Genomic DNA, 24,019 nt, shown 5'->3' on the forward strand with positions numbered 1-24,019 from the left:
TATGAAGGAGATGGATGGAAGAAAGGATGGATGGATGATAGATAATTTCTTAAATGGCTGTTAAGACATGGTTGTAGAAGCAATACTAACTCCTACTCAGGACAAGATCAAAGAGAACATATTGAATGATGAAGCACCTGATTAGATTCCTTTAGGTTATACTTTATTTGAGGAGTGCAAATTAAACCAAGAACACCTTATAACAAAAATGTTTGCAACCTATGAACATAAGATTACATGCAGCACTCAAGTTTTAAGTGTGGTTTTCAGAAACTTCCAAAAATTTCTTTCTAATTTTTAAGGAGACAGAAGGGGAAAATGATCTAACACATAGAAAGTATATCGTATAATTGTATGTAATTGTATTTTAGCGTAAATAAATTATAAATTTAATTAGATTTAATCTTATTCTGGTCTTTTACAATTTTGGAAATGTGGCCTCTGATCTGCAATCAAAGACCAAGTATGATTCTTGGACTGAAAAAAGATACATTCTTCTGTATTAGGGACTGTATTCAGAAAATGCTACCATGCTCCCCCCACCCCGCCAACACACACACAAAAGCCAAACAACAACCACCTTGCATCTAGGCCACACTGCAGCCCTAGCACCACTTCTGCCACTCAAAAAGGCCCCCTCACACTATTCCCCAAGGTATGAGCCTTGGCATCACAGCCCAGTGCTCTGAAGGACCTGCCACCTGCTTCTTATCTTCAGACAGTGGCTTATCTATTGGCTGGCCCTGATGACCTACTGGGACTACTCTAAGTCTGGTGAGGCCTTTGTTCTTGAAGTTGCTTCAGAGAATGCCTTTCCTCAGCTTCTGCAGCCTTTGAAAACCTCATGAAGGCCCTTCCCATTCTCATGTAATTTTTGGAGGCTCAGGAGGCCTCCAGAAAGCCTGGTACTCTCATGTGGTTTGCAGATGGTCCAGAGGCTGTGGGAGAGTATATCCCATTTTTGCGTGGTCACCACAGCCTCAAAAAAAAAAAAAAAAAAAAAACCCACCACACACAAGAATGGAACATTATTTTGAGAATAATTGTCAGACATTTATAAACACTGCTGTGTCATCAAAAATGTGGCATGTGACATTTGACACATGTGTCATAGTGTTGCCATCACTACTCTAGACAGAATGTTTCAGTTCTATAATTCTTAACCAAAGAAGTTCAAAGGTTTTTTTAAAAAAAACATGTACTTGGGGAAATGTTCAGTCCTTTTAGTAAGGTTTTTGGTTGCTTGGAAGATGGAAATTCTGAAAAACAGGATTGTGATATTTCTGTTCCACCAGAAATGAAGCACTGAAAGGGAATCCTTCTAATGGAGTTCATGATTCCTACTTGAGTCCTGCTTTGCACTTGCCAGAAAGGCCCTGTGTGGCATTAGTTTGAATCATGTTACTACAAGTGATTTATGCTTTGAAGACTCTGGAAATGTCTGTAGAAGTTATATGTGATTTCTTCACAGCTCAATTTTCAAACCATACATGCTAACATAATAGTTAAAAGTTGCATTATTACTTTTCTATTTGTACTGCTATTCCACCACCCAAAAAAGCTGGCATGGAGACTAGGCAGAGATTTGATGAGGTCCTTTAAGAGCCACATCAAGATGTCCTTATGGACCATATGTAGATTATAAATTGTGTACTTATAGCTATATAGATTTTTCAGCATTTTATCTACTGTATGATAGCTAGATTTCATCAATAAATTGAAGTGGAAAGTCATATATATCAAGTTTTGTTAGTAAAGTTGCAAAAATGATTTTTTTTTTTTTTAGACTTTGTGGTTCTGAGAGCCTATGCCACCCATCTCATTGTCAGGTGATTCTTTGTTAAATAAATAGAAATAAAATCTTGATATTTCCAATTATCTCAAAATAAAATCACTCAATTCTTTCAGAACTGCTGTATAAATTGACAGCTCTAGCATTAGTTTACGATGAAGTGGGTTGAAATGATTCACTAAACTCATGGATTAGTGTCTGTTCTTGTTGTAAAACAGAATAAATGTCTGGCCTTGTGGTAAAACACCCAGGCTTTACTTTATAAAAATGGCAGTCTGAACGGTTTCAAGGTATTGCCACAAATGTGAATGATTTCATTGTTGTAAGGCAAACCTTCTGACTAAGAGAAATATCTAAGGCTTATACAAAATAAACACATCTGTTGTTTGCAAAACTACCATGAGAACACCTTTGTATCATCTGATGTTCTCCTTTAGCAATGTATTTTATTGTTTGCCTCCTGGGAGTTTAATGCAGACAATTTCTCTGTATGTGTTCAAATAAATGTAGAATTAAAACTATTCTTTATTTGCATGGTTACAAAACAGCTTCTCTCTATCTCTAATCCCTCTTTTGCTTTTCTTGTTTCTCTGCTGCTTCTTTTCTTGGCTCTGAAGTTTGGATGTCAAGCCTATCTGATTCTCCAAAGAAGGCTATAGCAGGTATTGCATTATTTTTGTGTGTAAAATTGTGTTTGCTCTTTCTGGGAATGTTACAACGACGCAAAAGAAAATTAAGTGATGGTTGTAGGTACATTCTAGCAAGATTATATGTAGGCATTACATTTAATAATCATCATTAGCTGTGTTTGCCTAACAGTAGTTACAATCATAATAAGGAAAATACTACAGATAGTCCTTGACTTACAACCATTCTTATAGTGACCATTTGAAGTTACAACACTGAAAAAAACTGACTTATGACCATTTTCACACATACAACCATTGTAGTACCCTATGGTCACATGATCAAAATTTGGATGCTTCGCAAGTCACATGTATTTATGATAGTTGCAGTGTCCCTGGGTTGTATGATCACTTTTTGGACCCTTCTGACAAGCACAGTCAATGGGGAACCAAATTCACTTAACACCTGTGTTACTTACTTAACAACTGCAAGTCATTTTACAACTATGGCAAGAAGAGTTGTAAAATGGGGCAAAACTCACTGAACAACTGTCTTGCTTAGCAACAGATATTTTGGGCTCAATTGTGTTGTAAGTCGAGGGTTACTTGTAGTCTGCCTTTAAAACTAAAAGTGGGGATTTCTTAAATTCACTAAACATACAGCAGAAGAAACAGATATTTGTTTTTCCTGTTTAATCTTTGTTATAGACATGGAAAATTATTATCATAATAACCTCTCTTTTATATAAAGGTGACTGTGAAAACCAATAATTGTACTGTGTTGTTTTTAAATACACCTTCTTGTGAAACATTTGCTGGAAACTGTCCACTGCCAATCACATAGCCAAAGGAACATGTAGCTAATTTAAAAAAGAAAAGAAAATAGCAGATCTTTTAAAAATATATAAAATGGTTGTAATTGGAGCTATGAATTATTGCAATATATGTTAGGAGGCAATTCTGCCAAGCATGGTACTTTTAAGAAATCACATGACTTGACTTCAAAATTTTCTTCAGATAGTAAAGAAGGCACACAGAATCAGCTACCCTTGACTTGATTGTAACTAATAGGGAAGACTTAGTAGACAAAATGAAAATAGCAGAAACATGGAGAAGAGGAGACAAATGCTAGAATTCTTCATTGTAAGGGAAATTAAGACCCTGTTTGTGCACATACACATCTTCAAGTCATTGTTGACTCCTGGCAATTTCCTGGACAAGTCGCTACAGTTTTAGAAGTATAGGAGAATTGGGGAAGAGAACAATTTGCACTGGCAAGAGAAAGAGCTTGTTTTTCCAGCCAGTGCTTAGTTCCATTCCTTTACAACAGAGGTCTCCAAACTTAGTGACTTTAAGACTTGAGGACAAGACTTGAGCTATGGCTGGTTGGAGAATTCTGGGAATTGAAGTCCACAAGTCTTAAAGTGGTCACGTTTGGGGACCCCTGTTTTACAATCATAAAAGGACAAGAACTCTTCCATTGTCTGTGCAAAGTTTAGTAATACTAGTGTTAATTATTGAGTCTATCTCTAGAGATTATTCCAGGCAAATTGTTTCACCAACTCTAAAGCAACTACAGAACTCTTATTGCTCAGCCTTGCATGGCTGAATGCCACTTGTATCTCTAGATCACACAAATAAAATAAAGTTGTATAATTTTGCAAAATACACAGCTGAAAATTAGGGGGGAGGGAAATGAAATAAATAATTTATAATTTGGAAGACTACTTCTCTGAATCAAGATGTAGTAACTGGAATATGTTGAACAAATTCTAATAATGTTCTTTAGTCAGGAACAAAGTGATCTGCTATGTTGACTCCAATGTTATTTATAATATTATCAAATGATTCATTTTCTTCTTGTAAAATTGTTATTGCTTAATATTTCAGTTTAGGCTGTGCTAGGACTTGCTCATTTTCCCAACCCTATCCAGTGTTTCTTAGTATCAAATACAGGCAGTCCCAGGTAACAAGAATTCTGTTGCAGGAATTCGTACACATTCTTCCATGTATCAAATCATGTCCATCTGCAAATGGCAGTCACATTTTTGCACCCTATGAAAATGTAAATTTGAGTTTATATAAATTGGGGCTTGCGAAACACAGAAACTACTTGTATACAGAAACTTCTTGCATATAAAGAGTTTTTCCTCCCCTCACTGGACTTTTCCTCCTTAAATTAATGAACAGACTAGTTAATAGCTTAGCTACCATCTATTATTTCCCAATTATTCCTCTTACATCCTGTATGCTTTCTCTCTGATTGTTGCTCAACACTTGTCTCCCTCTCCCTTGACCCCACCTCTCATTTCTCCTAAATATTCAACTGAACAGAGAATGAAAAGATTTTCATGTTGTGGAAAATATACGAATGATTGGAGGTACAAATGACAATCTCTCTGCTGAAATATGTTGATGTCTTTGAAGATTAAAATGTTCCTGGAACGGGTTGTCTACTTGCTACATTTGTCCCATTATATGAAAAGAAGAAAAAGGGTTTGTTTTTCTTTACTTTCTACCACTATTGAGTTACATTGTGCCTATCTCATTTTCATGCAATTTTGCCCTGCTATACACTTCCTTTCCCTTCTCATTGCAGCTACCTTACCCTCACCCTACCACTATTCTTCTTTATTCCCCTCATGTTTTGCTGCTTTGAGGTGTAGAAGGGAGGAGAATATATCTCATTCTGAAAGTGCTTTACGTGCAGTTGAGACAGAGAATGGTTGCTATAGGTTATATAGAGGCTGATATAGAGTTAAAAGTAAATCACTAGTTTTTAATTCTACTAGTACTAGTAATATTTTGCCTTGGTCCTATTGTTTTTGGTGTGTTGTTTCTGGCATATCCACCTACGTGCACCCACATGCATATACAAAGACACTTCTCCTCAAAAGCTGCTGGAGGAAATCTCTGACTAGTATAGGCAACACTAGATTGATAAGATAGAGAAGTTTAGCCTTCCACATATTTTTTATCTTACTTTTCCAGGGGCTTCTAAAAGTAAAGTAGTCTTCCTTTCACATACATATGATATACATTAGTCTTCAGCAAAGTACATAATTGAGAAATTTATTATAAAAAGACATATTTGTTTATTTCCATTTCTGTAGTTGTTTATTTGTACACAAATGTGGATGGCTATAAATAAAAATGCTTACATTATCAAACCAGACAATTTCACTTATAAAACTGCTAATAAGCAGACTTTTTTATGGCCTTGCAGGTTTTGTCTGTCCTTCCTAGATTCACTTTCTGCTTAATTCTCCTTCTGATTCTTCTGTACTTACTCCTTCCCCAACCAACAACCAACTTTTGTAACCACTTCTGTAACTATTGGGAGTATATTTGACACTGACTAGGCCAGGGGTTGATCTTTGCATCATAAAACTGTTCCATGCAATCCTGGCTATTCCTTAAAAAGAATTGTTTTACTGAAGATTCAACTGCTTAGTTGTCTCAAACATCTGGCCATTTGTCTGTTGTTTTTATTGAAGAGCAATAAGTTTTTATCTTCTTGTTTAAAAGTTTTAATAAAAAAGACATCTTCATTGTCTTATCCATATGATCCAAGGAACATTTTACTTATTAGTTATAGAGAGCCAAATATAATCAGTATATAAATGAAGTTGAGTGGTTTACTTCAATGTGCATCATTTCACATTTATTTAAATAAATCTGTATTTGCCTTTTTATTTACTTACTAAATTTATTTGCCATGTGTCTTATTTCAAAGTGACTATGAGTGGCTTATAGCATTAAAAGCATTAAAATTATAAAATATAAATATTTGTAAATTACAATCAAGAATAGAATTATAGTTAAAAGATGGGGGAAAGAGTGTACATGGGGGCAGGGATTGCCTCTTAATTCATCAACCACCTCCAATGTGATGGTTCCCCATTGGGGCCCAAGTTGTCTGGCAGAGTCAGGTCTTCAGGCCCCTACAGAAGAAAAGGCCCTTCTCCTGGATCCTGCCAGCTGGAATTCCTTGACTGATGGGGCCCGCAGCATATCTGCTCTGCCGGCACAGGTGGGGAAAGCAGTATGACACAGTTCTGTCAGGATTCTGGCAACCTATGCAATGCAAGGCTTTAAAGGTAATAACCAATACATTGAATTGCAACCAGAAGCCAACCAGCAGCCAGTGCAGCTTGTGGATCAATGGTGTAATATGGCCATTTTAGGGGTGCCAAGAACTGCAGAGTGCCCTCTGCACTCTGCACCTGTTTTAAATAACCATTCACCTAGCCAAAGCAGATGCTTCTGGAACTCTTCACAATCATTTTTGATTTTTAGCATTCTGCTCTTTATAAACTTGGCTAACTCACTGCTGATCCTTAAATCAATGCAATTTATAAATGAGTCAAAAAACACCAATTCCAAAACAGACCTTGAAAGGATTCTATTTCTTACTTCCCGGTATTGGGAAGATTATCCCTTTATTCTTACACTTTGTTTCCACTTTTAAAACACACCTAATTTGTAACCCACCTTTTCTCTATGTATTGATGGGGAGACATCTATACAACTTAAGTCAGAAATTCACAGACTAAGGTACTGATATTCTTCTTCTCAAATGTGCAGAAGTTTAACTAAAATTATTTTTTGGTCCTGCTCAATTTTAGCTGGCTAGATGTTTGGGACAACTTTAAGCAGTTGAATCTTCAGCAAAATCCACTGAAATATTTCTCCACAAAAACTCCTTTATAATACATTTTTGAAATATGGGAGAAATTATTTTCCAGGAAAAATACATCAGCTTTATTCTTCTTCTGTTTTTAATGTTGATAGATCATAATTGGTTCTTTATGCCATTTTTTTCATCTTACATTCTCCCCACTTTCTGATATGTAGGTTTGTAGCACACATTGAATTAATTTGGTGAACAATAAGACCTAAATTGGTCCATACAAAATTGAGTGTGTTTATTTAACATAGAGACATTGAGTATATCCGTATTGTCCAAATAGTATAATCTTGATTCCTCCCCACAACCACCAGATTACATTCTAAAATATGGCAGATTTATATTTTTGTAATACTGTATACAAATAATGTATGTAGATATACGTTACTTGGGAAGTTAAGACTTGTATTATGTATGCATTGAAGAATTTCTTACTTTCTTCTGCATTATTCAAAATTATTCCTTATTTATTTTATTTTGGACTCCTTGATGTTCCCTGAGCTTTGTTGTTTTCTTGCAGATATTTCATTACAAACTAGGTAACTTCATCAGTGCTAGCTGATTTTATTATTTATTACATAATCTCAAAGGACTTCCAACAGTTCACAGATATGAAGTAATAAATTATTCAAGTTTAGGGCAAAATTAAAACATACAATATACACTTGTAAAACGTAAGAAACACCAGCAATCAGGAATCCATAAACCACCCCCAAGATACTAAAATGTGATGGGCCAGATGCCCTTCAGAAAAGCTCACTTTCAGCTGCTTTCAGAAAGGAGCTTGGCTATTTGATTGCCTTACATTAAGCTAAACTTTGCAAGAGGAAGACTCTATTTGTCTATGGTAGCAAAAATCGGAACCATCTGATATAATCTTTTTAAAAATAACAATGGGTTTAATATTGCAATTGTTAATTGAAAAGGTACTCATAATCTGTTTCCCCTGCAACCTGCATAACCAGTCTGTCTTTCCCTTTGACTCCCTTTGTACCATTTTAATTCCTGACTCAGTTTAGTTACTCTAAGCATGGGTAGAAGTGAGGTGCAGCTTATGAAAGGCGATTTTTGGCTTTTAAACTGGAATTCTGGCTCTATTCATGTTTTTTCCTGTAATACTAATGTATGGGGGTGTGTGGAAATATTGATTAGCAAATACTGTTCCTTTGTATATATCCTCTGTACTTTTGCGTTATATCTCTTTGTCTGCAGTTTGCTAAATAGTGAAGCAATTGTAGAGAAGAATAAATAACTAAACCTAGGATTAAACAAATGGACCAATATTTGTGGACTCTGTAAAAATGATTGAAGAGTTGTGTAGCTGCCAAACTGCATAATTTTGCTCTGGATTGAACTGAAGAGGGAACACCTGGTCTAATTGTTTTATTCTTTTTAACTTCTGTAAGCCAAACTTATGCTTCATAGAAATGTCTTTTGACTTTCCTTCTCTCAAATAATCAAGCTCTAAAGAAGCTAAAAAATCTACAATTGTTATAGCCAGTTGAAATGGATCAAATGGCAAAGTACTTAGGTGCTTTTCGATTGCTGGAGAACTTTGCTGGCAGTTTCTTGGATAACTTCCAAATGGTTTCACAAATCTGTATGTGGAATGCTGTTGCTTTAAAAAAAACTTGCAATGCAGTTGATTAAATTCTGTAGAGCTTGAGCCAATTTTCCACAAAATTGAGGTGGTTGGGGAAAGAAGTCTGACTTCACCCTTTCCTTTGTCTCAACTTTGTCTTGTCTGGATTATTTTTTAAGATTAGCAAACATACTGTAAAAAATCGGTCTGGTAGTGGCTGGTATTCTAGCAAATTGTGGCCATGACTAGATTTTATTTGAAGATATGTACAGAAGGCAGATCAGATGTTGCATGACCACAGAATATCTGCAAAACCAGAGCTGTGCAAAAAATGCAAAAGAGGCACTTTGGTCATGTGGAAGTGCAAGTGAGAAAGCTGTCTTTGAAGCATTAAAACAGCCATGTCTTTAGGACACTTGAAGGGTGCTTTAGAAAGTCTCTATATGTAAATGCACGAACAGTTTCTTTGCTTTGCTGGTAATCCCAGTAGGAAGCATGTATGTGCATGCACATGAACAGACAATCAAAGGCAGCTGCATAAGACTTACAAAGTATGTAGTTGCTTTCAAGCAAGGTTCTTCATTTGGGCTGATATACTTTATGTGCAATTCTTTCTGATGCTCGAAACAGCCGTAATAGATAGCTATTAATATTTAACCATGGATTTGAGGCATTGCTGTTACCAACTTGAAGTCTCCATTGAAGCATTTGTTGCAGCTTAGAGTTCTGCTCATAAACGAGGCCATGGAAAACAGAAATAAGATTGGTGGATATCAATATGCAGAAGGGCTAGATGTTATATGTACCTAAACTGAAATTTAATTTGTTATCAGTAAAGGCTTTAGTTAATATTGATTATGTAGTAACCTTTAGGGAAGATAACTGTATAATAGAGAAAGAGGGTAAAAGTGTTACTGCTACTTTAGAGAATGATTTATATGTGATACATGATGACCAGTTGCAGATGGCTAACTCGGTTTATAATAATGTTAAGTCACATGACGAATGTATACATTTACTGCATAGATGTCTGGGGGACATTAATTTCAAAATGCTCAAACAAACTGTTGAATTGTCAGAGGGAGTAAAATTAAAACCATGTAGCAAGTATTTAAATTGTAATGCCTGTAGTCAGGAAAAAAGCAAGGTTACTCCAGCAAACAGACTGAATGGGTTTAAGACCAAAAAACCTTTAGAGGTTGTGTTTGCTGACATAATTGGTCCTAAGAAACCCAGTTTGGGAGGTGCCTGCTATGTTTTGAGTATAATGGATCTTTACGGTACAGTTTCTGCTATCTAATGAAAAACAAAACAGAAACATTCCAACATTTCTTTAATTGGCTAAGGTTTGCAGAGAGAAAAATGAAACATAGGGTAATTACTTTAGTTACCGATAATGGGACTGAGTTTATTAACAATAGATTCCAAACTATGTTAAAATTGGCTGGTGTCGAGCATAAACGTTCTGCACCTTACAGGCCACAACATAACTCATTTGTAGAATGAAAAGGGCAAACATTACAAGCCATGGCTCACACTATGTTATCTAATTCAGGTTTGCCTGAATCACTGTGGGGTGAAGCCATAATGTGTAGCAACCATGTGTTGAACAATGTAGTGAATACAACAACTGGAGAATTGCCATTCACTCGGTGGCATGGCAGAAAACCAAATTTAAGTTATCTACATACATTTGGAACTCCAGCATGGGTGCATATTCCCTCACAAGTAAGACTGAAAGGGCAACATGGAGCTAGGAGATTATTTTTCATAGTTACGAGGCCAACCATAGATCATTTAGATTTTGGGATCAAGGTACAGCTAACATTTACTGTAGCGCTAGCGCTAAATTTCTTGAGCACGTTGGGTGGAATAAACTGGAACAGGAATACAACAATGATGTTGTAATTGACACCCAAGTAGTCCCTAAAGATGAAATAATTAAACCATCAGTAGCCATTAAAGAGGAAGAACAGGCACAGGAGGAAGTAGGAGAACAAGCACAGGAGGAGGTAGAAGAACAGAAGCAGGTGGAACAGGAGAATCCACCAGTAAGCCCTGTATTACCTAGACGTTCAACCCGAGTAACATGACCACCCGATAGATATCAGGCTAGTGTTGTATGCCAAGTGAATACAGTTCCTGGTAACTATAATGACCTGAAACTGTGTCCTGCTAAGGATCAGGTTGCTTGGCAGGAAGCTATGGATAAGGAAAAAATTTAACTGAAAAAGGGATTCTGTAAAGGTACATAAGATTGTGTTGTTATATTAGTAATAGAAATAATTTTAGAAAATTGGAAACAATGTATGATTAAAATGAGGGATAAAATAGTTACTGTAATCTAGTGAAATGTTTGTTAATAAAATAAATGAAATAAAATAAATGAGAGAATTGAATTAGGAAGGGACAGGAACACTTTAATTAGTTAATGTTCTATAAAATATAAGTGAAGAGGAGGGGGGGAATTAATTATGGAAAGCTTATAACTGTTCCCATAGAAGTATGATATTTAATTGAAAAGTAATATTAAAGAAGTTAAGATTTTAATGAATATTAACATTAATGATAGAATTGAATTGGAATGGAATGTGTCGTTTTAACTATGTATATTTATAATCTTTTTTTTTTAAGAATATAGTGTGTATTTTAAGAATGTACCAAGCAGAATCCGAATGGAAGTTATGTATTTACTGGAAGTAAAACCTACATTTTACTATTCAGTGTATCTGTGTGCTGGTTGTGTGTTATTCAACATCACTCTCACTATGTCTCCCTGTGTGCACTCATTTTCCTAACAGGGAATTACATCAACAATTATCTTCTATGGCTTTTTTCTAATTGACTGTCCATTAATCCCAACAAGAAAATTTCTGATTTCAGCTGAATGTTGATCTATAAAATTCTATGTATCGTTATATGTATTTGAACTCAGAAATTTCTGGCTTTTTACAAGTATATTAGGCATGATAAAATGAACCATTTATGTTATGCACATTTCCAGCATAAATTTGAAGTACTTTATTCATTCTAGACAATTTCTCTGAAATCCTAAACCCGTGGTACATCACTTTGTACAAATCATCCAAACATCATAAACACTGGATTCTCTTTTAAGTTCTAAAGTAAATTTCAGTCCTTTCAACCACACATTTTCACACTGTTTTGTCAGTATATTGTGTCTAATCCCATTTTATTACATTCTTTCATTTGTTCTTCCATTTCAAATTTCAATAAAAGTTTATACATTTTAGCAATTACATGTTTGTATGTAGTCACATTCTGTCTTCTGCTTTTCAATTCCAAATATCCTATTATTTACAGTATCTTTTTTTTTTTTTGTCTTAACTATGCCCAAACCATTGGAAAGTAAATCCCCCAGACCACATTAATAGATTTCAGAATTTGGAAAAATTGATGGAAAAAGTGATGGAAATGGCAACGCTATATATTTTAATTAGAGAGAAGAACTAACTTTTCCATTTTGTTTCTTCTTGGAAACTGCTTTTGGACTTTATGCTTGAAACACACACAACACACAAATGAATATTTGATCTTAGGTTTGATATTAGATTAACTTTGTTGTTATAGAAATGGTTTGTATATATCAGAAATGTAAAGCAAACAGTTGAGATTGTAACTGTATCTTATATTTTATTGCATTGAAAATAGGAGTTACTGCTTTTTTAATTTTCCTTTCTTATACTTCTTTCTCCTGTCCTTCTGAATTTTATTTTTATTTGTATTGTATATTACAATAAGTTCAAAAACTAAATCCCGCTGCAAGCAATTCTTTTTTGATTTCATCTTATATTACCCATTTTTCCATTCTAACAACTTCTGAAAAGTTAACCATTTTTCTTTACTTACTGTTTCCTTCCTATAAAATATTTCTTGCTCCAAGACACATACAGGTATTTTCAGGTAAATCTGGCTTTATATCTTATACCTTTATTCCATAGTCTCAATATAGCATTTCTAATATTATGATTCTGAAAATCTTCATGCACCTTACTTAACTTTGCTTGTAACATAGAAAACCATGCCATCTGAATCGCAGATCCATTTTATTCTAATTCTAAAATTCTCTTATTTATCAGCAAAACCCACTCTTTTATTTAGACTGAGTAGCAGGCTGCAAAATGCTGTTTCAAATCAAGTGTTGCCAATTTCCGTTCCTTTGCAACTTAAGTATTTTATATGTAACTCTTGGATTTTCCCTCCTTGCCATATACTGTATATTGGATATAACTTTCTGCCATTGCTTAAAAGATACCCCAGTTGTCATAATAGATATCATTTAAAAACATCATTCTTGGCAAAAGTGACTTTTTCACAGAAATTCTCCCCAACAACATCAGTTGTAATTTCTCCTATATTAACATTCCTTCCTGGTTTCATTTCATGTCTTAACATAATTATTATCATACAATGTACAATTAAAGACTCATGGTAATACATACATAGTTCACTTTTTTCACAATCTTAAAACCATTTTTATATAAATTCTCATTTTCATATTGTTAACATCTTCACTTTTTGATTATTAATTTTAAAACCGGATAACAGCACACAATCTTTTAGTTTTTCCATTAATATAGCTACTGCTTCCAAAGTTACCATTATCATTATTGCCCTTCTTTAATATTACAGTTCTGAGAGCAGAAAACAACTTATTTTTGTAGGCTACTCTGGAAGTGTTTTTAGGCTAATGAGTAGGGCAAAAAAAAATTAAATAAATAACCTCCCTCCTTTCACCATTAATGTAATGGGAGAATTTTGGAGTCACAATGTTTCCTGATGATCTGTCCCTAAGTGTAAGAAAGAACTCAAATAGATGAGTGTTTAGGATGTTTGAATGAGTGTGTGGAGCAACTTATGTTTTAAAAACCTTTCCATTTCATAAATATAATCTCTTAAAAGAGTGAACATAATATGACTTAGGGAACACTGGCTGAAAAGATAGCTATTCTCCTCTTTAAGATTACTGAAAGGGATTTTTTAATTTCATTGGTGTAATTAATGATGGTAGGAAGCCTTTTATTTTGTAATAATTAAATCACAATTTAATGTCGCTATTATTCCAAATACTTCTGAATACCTTTTATTTTGAAGATAAATTATTTTTACCCTTGAAAAAAAATAGTATAGTAAAATAATTTGCATTTTTTTAAGATAAACCTGTGTCTTTCATCTTCCTGGCTAAGAAAGATGATATTTAGTATAGATAAATTTAAGTATGTATCAATATTTAGTTATATTTGGAACATATGGTCATAATATATGGATTACTCTACTTTGTTCCTAGTCACAGGTTCTGTCAAAGCTATTTCTACTTCTCCTTGACTATGTTGTACATTTGCAATATTCATATTTTTGGGATTGATCATATAGTTCTGCTTCCCTTTGTGTGCATGTTCTATTCCATACTGTTTTTTAACAGAATATGTAATGCAGTCAAAAAAACCTCCATATAATTTCTTAGATATTCTCACAATTGTTTAAAAAGTCTTACTGGAGTTTTCAAAAATTATATACAGTATCTATTATGACTATAGCATACTTGAGTCTTTAACCTAGCTCTTGGCAATTACTTGGACTAGTTCCTGCAATTCCCTTGGTAATGTTTTTTGGGGAAGTGATTTGCCATTACCTGCTTCCTTGGCCCAGGAAAAGTGACTGGCTCAAAGTCGCCCAGCTGTCTTGTGCCAAAGAACAGGATCAGAATTCATAATTTCCTAGTTTTAGACTGATGCCTTAATGTGGCTCTCAATACAGTATATGTATACTATGCCATTATAAGGGTGTGCTTTGATTTAGAGTATTATTTGAATCCAAGCATTGCCTCAGGTTTATTGTGTTTATCATGTTTATATCAATTCAATGTATCATGTTTAAGTAATGTGATTAAAACAATAGGTGAAGCCAGCCATTTTTTTTTTTAAATAAACTTTATTAATTTTACTTTTTTTAAAAAAAGACAACAACACAGCTATAAATTATATACAACAAAGAGACGCACCAGTCTTGGCGTAAGCCAAGAGGGAAAGAAAGGAAAGTTTGAGAGAGGAAAGAGGGAAAGGGAAGAGAAGGGGGAAAAGTGGGGAAAACAAAGGTAGGAAAGACAATTATAATAAAACCATATTTTGTGACTGTCAGTAAGGTCTTTTCTTCTTCAAAGCTATCGTCGGCCTTAGTCTTCTTAGCGGTGAACTATCTTTGATTAAGCCAAATATACAAAGGATTCCAATTGCTAGAATAAATTGAAGATTCTTTATTTTTTAATGCTTGGGTTAGATTGTCCATTTCTGCACATTGTAAAATTTTCTGAATGACCATAAGTTCAGTGGGGATGGAAGGTAGTTTCCAGCACTGGGCAAATGCCAGTCTGGCGCGGTTAAGATATGGATTGTAATATACTTTGATTTTTTGGATATTCGTTTATCAAAAATTCCTAGAAGGAAGGACTCCGGTTTGTACTCAATCTGTTCCATGGTTATTTCCTCTAGCCAGTGCCTAATTTTTGCCAATACTTCTGGGTTTCCTTGCATGACCACCACATGTGGAAGAAGGTACCTTCTGTGTTTTGACATTTCCAACACTTGGGGCTCGTGTTGGGGTGCATCTTGGCCAATCTCGAAGGAGGCAGGTGCCATCTATAAAACATTTTATATAAGTTTTCTTTATAAGCTGCTGATTTCGTGATCTTAATGTTCCTGTTCCAGACCTTTTCCCATTCTGCTAGGGTAATGCTCCGACCCACATTTCTGCTCCACGCAATCATATTTCCCTTGACAATTTCTTGTTCCAGTTCTGTTTCTAATAAATATTTGTAAAATTTAGATATATTTTTTTACTTGGTCCTAATAGAATTTTGTCTAGAGTCTGTAATTTATTGTAGATTCCAAATTCTTTAATGTCTTGTTTGTATTTACTATGAATTTGAAGGTACACCCACTGATCAATTATAAATCCTCGTTCTTGTAATTCTTGTCGTGTTTTTAACTTTCCTTGTAGGTCTAATAAATTTTCATACTTAATCATTTTGGTTATATCCAAATTATTAGGGTGTACTATCGCTTCCATTGGAGACAGCCAAATCGGTATTTTTAGATAAAGTTTTTTACGTACTTTTTTCCAATTAGTTAATAAAGCGTCCCTAATAAGATGCCTATGGAAATATGATTGCCTGGGTTTCCTGATTCCCACAGAAAGGCATGCCATCCTTTCTGCATATCGTGGCCTTCTAATACTAGTGTTCTTTTGTTGGTTAGGTTTACCCAATCCTTTATCCATAGTAAGGTGGCTGCCGTATGGTATATTTCCCAGTTTGGAAAGGCTAACCCTCCTCTGCTTTTCAAATCTTGTAGGGCTTTTACGTTAATCCTAGCTTTTTTCCCCTGCCAAATGAAATTCAATGTTATCTTGTTTAGTTCCATAAAAAAATTTTTATTTAGTTTGATTGGAATTGTCTGGAATAAATATAGAAATTTTGGCAGAATATTCATCTTAATCAAAGCAATCCTGCCCATTTTTTTTAAATGGTTGTTCATGAGCTAATGTTGATAAGAGACATCCTAATAACAGGTAAACCCATTTACATAGAATGATGTTGAAATATCCTTGAGGTTGTTGATGACATTATTAGGCATAGAAGGTATAGAAGAGAGTTGACATTTGGGTGTTATGGAGAATCTGTGTTTGTATGTTGCATGCTTGTGGCTACCTTGGGCTGTGAAAGTTGTGAAAGGGAAGCATTACTGGCCAGTACAGTACTGTTATAGTTTGCTTGAATGGTTTTAGATTAGAGCTGTTTGCAGTACAGTAATAAACACTGAGTGTCAAGGTTTTTCTAATGTATGTCCTATAATAGATTCTTCCTAAGTGGCTGTCTGGCATTGTGCATATGTTTCTTTTTTCACTACAATTCCACCCCAAGGATTTTTTAATTGGAAGAAAATGCATCTGCTAGCTAGGGCATCAAATGACAGGTTATTTTTCCTCAAGAGCCTTTTAATGTCCCTTTGTAATCAGGGATAGAGTGCTTCATGGGAATGATGATAGATTTCTAGTTAGTATCTCATGGATGGGATAAAATTATGGGTAGGATAATTCCCTACCCATAAATACTTGAAAAATCCATGTCACATACTTTATACTCTCTGTGTTTCGGCATTGAAAGAACTCTGAAGCATTCAAAATACAGGTTTTATAAGATAATTAAAGCACTGATTTCACTTTTACTGTTGTGATACTTTAAATAAAAATTAAAAAACAACAACACCAAGCTCTAAATGCAGGAATATTGATTATAAAACAGGATCTGCTTGCATGTTGGAATGCTACCTTAGATGAATGCAGGTGGTCCCCAACATATGACCACAATTGAGCCCAAAATTTATGCTGCTAAGTGAGATCTTTGTTAAGTGAGGTTTGCCCCATTTTACAACCTTTCTCACTACAGTTGTTAAATGAAATAATTGCAGATGTTAAACGGTCACTAAATAAACTGTTGTAATTTGAGGACTACCTGTAATATAAATATGGTCATCTGTACCACGCTTGAAAGTGGGGGGGGGGGAAATGAAATACAGAAGCATGGCTTTGAATATGTAGGCAAGAATACACAAGGACAAAAGGATGCCATTGTGCTGTAGGACTGGGTGGGTAGGTAGGGTGATATGCACAATTAGATTCATAGAATATGTTAGTCAACATCTCTCAAACTTTAAGTATTTCAAGTTTTTTTTAAAAAATAAATTCTTGGCTTCTTTTGGGTTTTTCAGTCTTTTGTTCCTAAGTATGCTTATTCCTAAGTATGCCGTATGCTGTGAAGTGGGGTAAGAGTTCAAAAGGGGGGAAAAACTTACTGGTTTTAAAAAAATGCTTTTGTAGCACATATTTCTTCCTTGCAGGCGCCAAAGGGCAGTGTATAAGAGTCGATTTTCCTGTGGGTGTTCATAAGTGGGCGGGCTAAGCCCTTGTTTATGTTCTGAGTGACTGATGAGCAAAGGGCATGCATGTTTCTGCTGCAACTTGCTGTGGAAAGCAATTTTTTTTAAAAAAAAAAACTGTCCATAGTAGCAGAATATGTTTATTATTTCTGTTTCATATAATCAACTTGTGGAAAATGTAGCAAAAATGATGCATAATAAAATAATGAATTAAAGAGAAGGAGACGTAGGGAGGAGGTGGTGGAAAAATAAGGGAGCAGGTTTTGCCAGCACTTTGCAATGCTAGAGTTGTAGCAAGAGATTTTCTGTGCAGTTTACTTTAAAGGGACACTTCTTTTGAGTTGTGTTTAGAAAAAGGTGAACAGTGGAGCAGGAGAGGGGCTGTGTAAGCAGGATTCTGTGCTATAACTCTTCTGTTTCAAGTAAACAGACCATTGCACCCTCCCCTCTTCCCTTCCTCCATTCCCTCCTCCCTTTTTCAACATTGCTCATGTGTTTTCTATTTAAGGGCTGCAGTGAGAGGCAAATATGATTGGCGTCCACAACCCTCTTTTGCCTGTCTCAAGCCTCCGTAAAAAGCAACCGGGAGCTCAGTCTATAAGGGGAAGAAATTGCGGACTAGACTGTTCTGTTTTTTTACCCCATTTTATCGGAGCAGCCCTGGCTTTCCTTTTTTTCTGTCCTTTTAAGGTGGCTGTGATTGGGATGGATTTTTCTCTCTGAATGGGAATGAGTATGGTGTGGAACCATGTTGGAAAGAGGTTTATTTTCAAACTCCATCCTGCATTTTAATGTCTGCATTATGCTGTTGTGTTAAACACTTGAGCGTGGGTTTTTGTTTTGCTTTGCTTTGTTTTTAGTGCCTCCCTCAGTCACTCTCCAATGTTCCTCTGTTCTATTGAGCTGTGGGCCAGAGGAAACTACTCCTTTATGGCCAGCCATTTGGGGATACGCTGTGAGCCAAAGTTCTGTTCTGATTGGCTTGGCCTTGGTGACAAGTCAGCCTATCCTGAGTCAGATGGACAGAGGTGACTCTCAAGGAGTCATGGCTGGAAGCTGGCTCACAGCTTGCTTTTTCCCTTCTCCAGGTGCTGACGCTAGCTCTGAACCTATGATCCTGGAGCAATATGTGGTGGTATCTAACTATGAGAAACAGGAGAACTCGGAGATCAGCCTGCAGGCCGGCGAAGTGGTGGATGTAATAGAGAAGAATGAAAGTGGTAAGATGCTATTTTTTGGAAAATACCTATTTCTCTTTCTTAACCATCTCTCTTATCCATTGTCTCATCAGTCTTGTGAATTTTTCTGCATTGTATGTAGATTTCTCTCTCCTGCACCATTTGATTTGGGCTACGGCCAGATTTTCTATTCTTAGAACCTCTCCTCAGCTTTTCATTAATTACTTGATGTACTTTAATGGAAAACTTTGGGGATGTGGGGAAGAAGAGAATCCATTAGTATTTATTAGTATTATATAGTTGCTCTATTGGAGAAAATGTCACCATTTCTATTTCTTCCCACTGTTTTCAAAGATATATTGTATGAACTACTTTAAAACAATTCACTCTAGGGGTGAAAATTTTGCATGGTAACTCCACCTTTGTCAATCACAGAGCTGGGGGGGGGGGAGTGTTATAGATTATGTGACATGAAAGATCTAAAATACTTTTTAGGAGCTGTTTATTGTGATGTTCTTAATATAATTCATAGTAAAGTAATACAATCTGTATACTAATTAGCAAAGAGCATTTATCTTCATTAAATAATTATTTTATGTCGGAATGAATTGAAAAAGCAACTTGATATATTGTTTAGCAGTGATAGGAGTTGCAGGTCAAACATCTGGAGAGCATCAAGTTGGGGAAGACTGATCTTTAATGTTAAGTACAATTCAAATTGAATCATTTTAACAAGAGACAGGTCTGATTAGAGCACATCCTTCTACTCTGTGATGAATAATGCTATCTGATCAAAGTTCAAAATAGATAAGACCCATATATATATAGATTTGGGGGTAGGCATGTGTTTAGTTTTCCATGTGGCTTTTACAACCCCAAGGGATTGGATCATTATATGAGACAATTTAGAATCTTCTACAATTATCTTTCTAAATTGGAATATATTTATACCATAGTTTGATTGAAGGTGCTGTCCTATATTTTGTGGGTTCAGCTTAAGTTTCATATGAAGAAACGTAATCTTAGCCACTTGAGAAAACTACATACTCAAAAGACTTAAATAAACTGTTCATGAATGCCAATAATTCTATTATTTATGGAAGTAGTACAAAAACTGAAGTGGTTATAGAATGTCTGGTAAATTGCATTTTCACTGATCCAAATATTCTATATCATCCTTTGAGAATCCTTTATTATGGACAAAAAGTTCATGAACCCCTTATTTCTATACTTTTCATTGGATGATGTGATGTAAATGCAGACACATTGGATAGCCTTATACTTTTTCTTTCATCGGATTACTGTGAAAAGGCTAAATGAGACTGTCAGCTGAATACGTAGCTTTCAGGAGTAAGAAAAGAAATAGGACTATGGCTTCTGAGGTGCCCCTTGTTCAGGAGTATATCATGGAATGATAGATTCCCATAGAATATTTCTCAGCTGGAATTCTTGTCAAGAATATGGAATGCTTTGAAATAGAAATAAATAATTATTTAAATTAATTATTTTGGGGAGCTATTTTCAGAAAAAAACCATGGCTCCAATTACTACTTGTGAATCAAAGGACTAGGAAGTTTATAAGTTCTTAACTAATAGATTTATGATTTGTGGCTCAAAGGTAGTGAGAAGATACAGAAGAATTTAAGATTGATAAATCAACACTAGTCCATTCACTGAGAAAAGCATGTCAAAAAGGCTTAAGTGAAAGTGAGATAAGGTTGGTCATAATTAAAAAAAAACAAAAATATAAAAAGAGAAGCAAGAGAAAACATAGAAATTCTTTACATGTATATAATTTAGGTACCAATTGAAGGACAGGGAGCCAGCTGAGTGGGTGGGACAGTAAATTGAAGGAGAATAATGTGATATTCATGGAAGGACTCATGATGAAGAGCAGATGAATATAGCCAGGAAAACAACAGGCATTCCATTAGAGTGGACATCTGGCAGCCAACTGGGCATTTTCAGAAACTTCCTTGTCTTTTTCTCTTCTGCCTTCCTGTATTGATTATTTACCTTCAGACATAACAAGAATTGGGAGGTCCAGAATTCGAAATAACACAACCCGAGTTTTGAACCCTAGCAGTTCAGAATCACACTTTTAAAAATAATTTGGAAGATGAAATAATGTCATTGAAGAGTATAGAGTTGGAATTTTGTTTTCCTTTGGTTTGGGAGCAATAATTGAACATTTTTGGTATACTGTATTAAACCAAACAAAGGCTTACATACCATTTTTTATTGTTTGTTTCTTGGAAATTTGCTACCTAAATTCTAGTGGTATATACACATGCCTGGCTTTTGAAAGCAGTGTAATTTCTTATGTGATTTCCCATAAATCAATAGATGTACTACTACTGTTGCTGAAACATATATGATTACTTGTAAGTTCCTTATGGGAGATAAAAAATGGGTGTAGATTTTTTTTCTGCATTTACAGCATTCTCATATGATCTTGCCACAGACTAAAAGAAATTAAACATCATCGAACAGTTATTTAAGTACTTCTGTTGCATCTTTTATAATTTGCTGTATCTTTTGTGAAACATTTTTTGCGAAGAGTACATACTAGTTCTGTACTTTTGCTTAAAAGACAAAGAAAATAAGTTTGAAGTTATTCATTGTTGTTTTTGTTGTTGCTTCTTTAGAGTTGATAATATACATCTAAGAGGTGTATAGCCACATTTGACATATAGTGTGATTCTGCTTTGGAGTCTTATGCATACTTTTTAATTCAAAACTTTTGTACTTCACTCTAAAATCAAAGAAACTCCTATTGTGTCTACATCCCCATCCCTAAACAATAGGGTCTTGCCCTCAGATTTACAAAATAAAAGATGTAAGAGGTTAATAAAAGATTAATAAAATAAAAGATTAAGGAGGCAAGATGAGAAATATCTTGAGGATGAGATTTGCTTTAGTTTTTGAAATAAGACTTCTTTCCAATTACATGAAAGATTGAACTCTGTTCTCTGTCTGGGCTAGTCTGTTTCTGCTCCTATTTTTCATTTCATTCCATTCTTGAGATTAAACTGAAGTTGTTTCTATTTCCTTGAGAAAAAGCTGAAAAACAATCCTGGTTGCAATTGGGAAAAAGAGGGTCTGCTGTTAAGACAAGGGAAGTGTCAGTTTACTGAACTGTTGTCTCCTCTCTATTCAAGGCAATATGGTTTCTCAAAAATTACATCTGGGGGATAGTTGCAGAGACAAATGAGTGGAGAGCTTTGTATATTGAATATCATTTGAAAAGCTCCTTTTTAATTCTTAAATGTTTTTAGAACAGTTTTCCCTACTTTGCAGCCTTTTTATTATATACAATTGAAACTTTTAAAGAAAAAGATGGAGAGAAATCAGTGACTTTGCCAAATCTACATGGATCTACACCAGAATTATCAAGTTATGAAATAATTTATAATAGAAATGCTAACAAAATCTTGGTGGGTGGGCTCTGAATGGTTTCTTCAGAAAATCTCCAACTGAGTATTTTACTTTATTTACCACCTGCATACCTAATTTATTTGCTAGTTCTTCCTTCTGTTCCTTTGTACAGTTTTTTGTTAACACTTGTTTTTTCTTTGTTAATTTTTAACCCTGCCACCTTTCCATATTCTTCTATTTCTCTTAGTAGTATACGGCTCGTTTCTTAGGGATCTGGTTGACTGCTAGATGTTCGTCAATTAAAAAAGATAACTATGATAAGTTAATAATGCAAATAGTTAAAGATTTAGATAATTCGGCCAAACCGCAGTTATCATTATTGGGACATATTTCGACAGTAAAAATGAATATTTTGCCAAAACTGTTGTTCCTGTTTCAGACAATTAGTAAAACATATAAATATCTTTTGGATTACAAATTAAAAGAAGAAACAGTCACAGAATCTATGATAATTTGGGCTAAAAACATATGTCATAGTATTGAATTAGATAAGTGGGAACACATCTGGTAAACAAATTACAAATTAACCATGTCAGTCTCGTATAAAGAAAACCTATATAAAATGGTTCATGGCACCTACCTCCTGCGAGACTGGCTAAGATGTTCCCCAACCTACCACCCAACAGTTGGAAATGTAACTACATACAAGGAACATATTTTCACATGTGGTGGACTTGCCCATGTGCTCAGAAGTTTTGGAGAAATATTAGAAATCGGATTTTAAATATAACAAAACAAAATTTAAAACTTGAACCCGAAACATTTCTGCTAAGTATGATAGATTTAAACATGGAGAAAAAATATCAATATTTAATTTTTCACATCAAAACTGTGGCCAGAATAACCTATGCACAAAACTGGAAATTGTCTTTCATTCCTTCAGAGGATATGGTAATTTAAAAAATACATGAATGTGCTGAGATGGATAACCAAATTATTAAAAAATAAACAAGATAGTGACTATTATGAAATATGGAACATTTGGTATGATTGGTTAAGGAAAAGGTAATATTTGATATTTGGATAAATTATGGAAATGACAGAAGACGTGCATTTAATTATAAACTATATAGAGAAATTCAAACATTAAAAGAATGAAGGAGTTATTGTAACAAGGCAGATCACGTCAATGATAAAGATAAAGAAAAAAAAATTAACCATTGCTCAATATATGCTGTAAAATGTGGGGGTGGGGGTGTATGTATGTGTGTGTGTGTGTATGTATGTGTGTGTGTGTGTGTGTGTGTGTGTGTGTGTATATATATATATATATATATATATATATATATATATATATATATATATTCGCTTTGCTCGGGTATTTTCCCATGTCATAGCTGTGCTTTTAAAGTTGTAGCGACGTTTCAGCAGAATCTCATCTGCCATCATCAGGCTTCTTTAAAGTACAACTTTAAAAGCACAGCTACTATGACGTGGGAAAATACCTGAGCAAAGCCGAATGTCATACATGTAAGTACCCGTGAAAACTTAAGAAAATAGATAGATAGATAGATAGATAGATAGATAGATAGATAGATAGATAGATAGATAGATTTTCTTAAGTTTTCGCGGGTACTTACATGTATGGCATTCAGCTTTGTTCGGGTATTTTCCCACATCATTGTAGTTCATCTGATGAACACTATACAGAAGCCTGATGATGGCAGATGAGATTCTGCTGAAACGTTGCTACAACTTTAAAAGCACAACTACAATGACGTGGGAAAATACCCGAACAAAGCTGAATTATATATATATA

At 34.7% G+C, this 24,019-nt stretch overlaps 1 protein-coding gene across 10 annotated transcripts in view; it reads left to right on the forward strand.

The window, feature by feature from the left end:
• SH3PXD2A (SH3 and PX domains 2A) overlaps positions 1-24,019 on the forward strand; it is a 227,394-nt gene that overhangs the window by 135,856 nt on the left and 67,519 nt on the right. For 4 of the 10 annotated variants that reach the window (XM_026704720.2, XM_087932796.1, XM_026704724.2 and 1 more), the window contains one exon: positions 18,733-18,864. In XM_026704720.2, coding sequence (XP_026560505.1) covers positions 18,733-18,864 — 132 coding nt within the window. Of the gene's footprint in view, positions 1-2,409; positions 2,455-18,011; positions 18,030-18,113; positions 18,406-18,732; positions 18,865-24,019 lie in introns of those variants that run through there. The other 6 variants (XM_026704719.2, XM_087932795.1, XM_026704723.2 and 3 more) reach the window with 4 other exon arrangements.

The sequence above is a fragment of the Pseudonaja textilis genome, chromosome 4 (assembly GCF_049901715.1).
Source record: "Pseudonaja textilis isolate UNSWEBS1 chromosome 4, rPseTex1.2, whole genome shotgun sequence".
Lineage (NCBI taxonomy): Eukaryota > Metazoa > Chordata > Lepidosauria > Squamata > Elapidae > Pseudonaja > Pseudonaja textilis.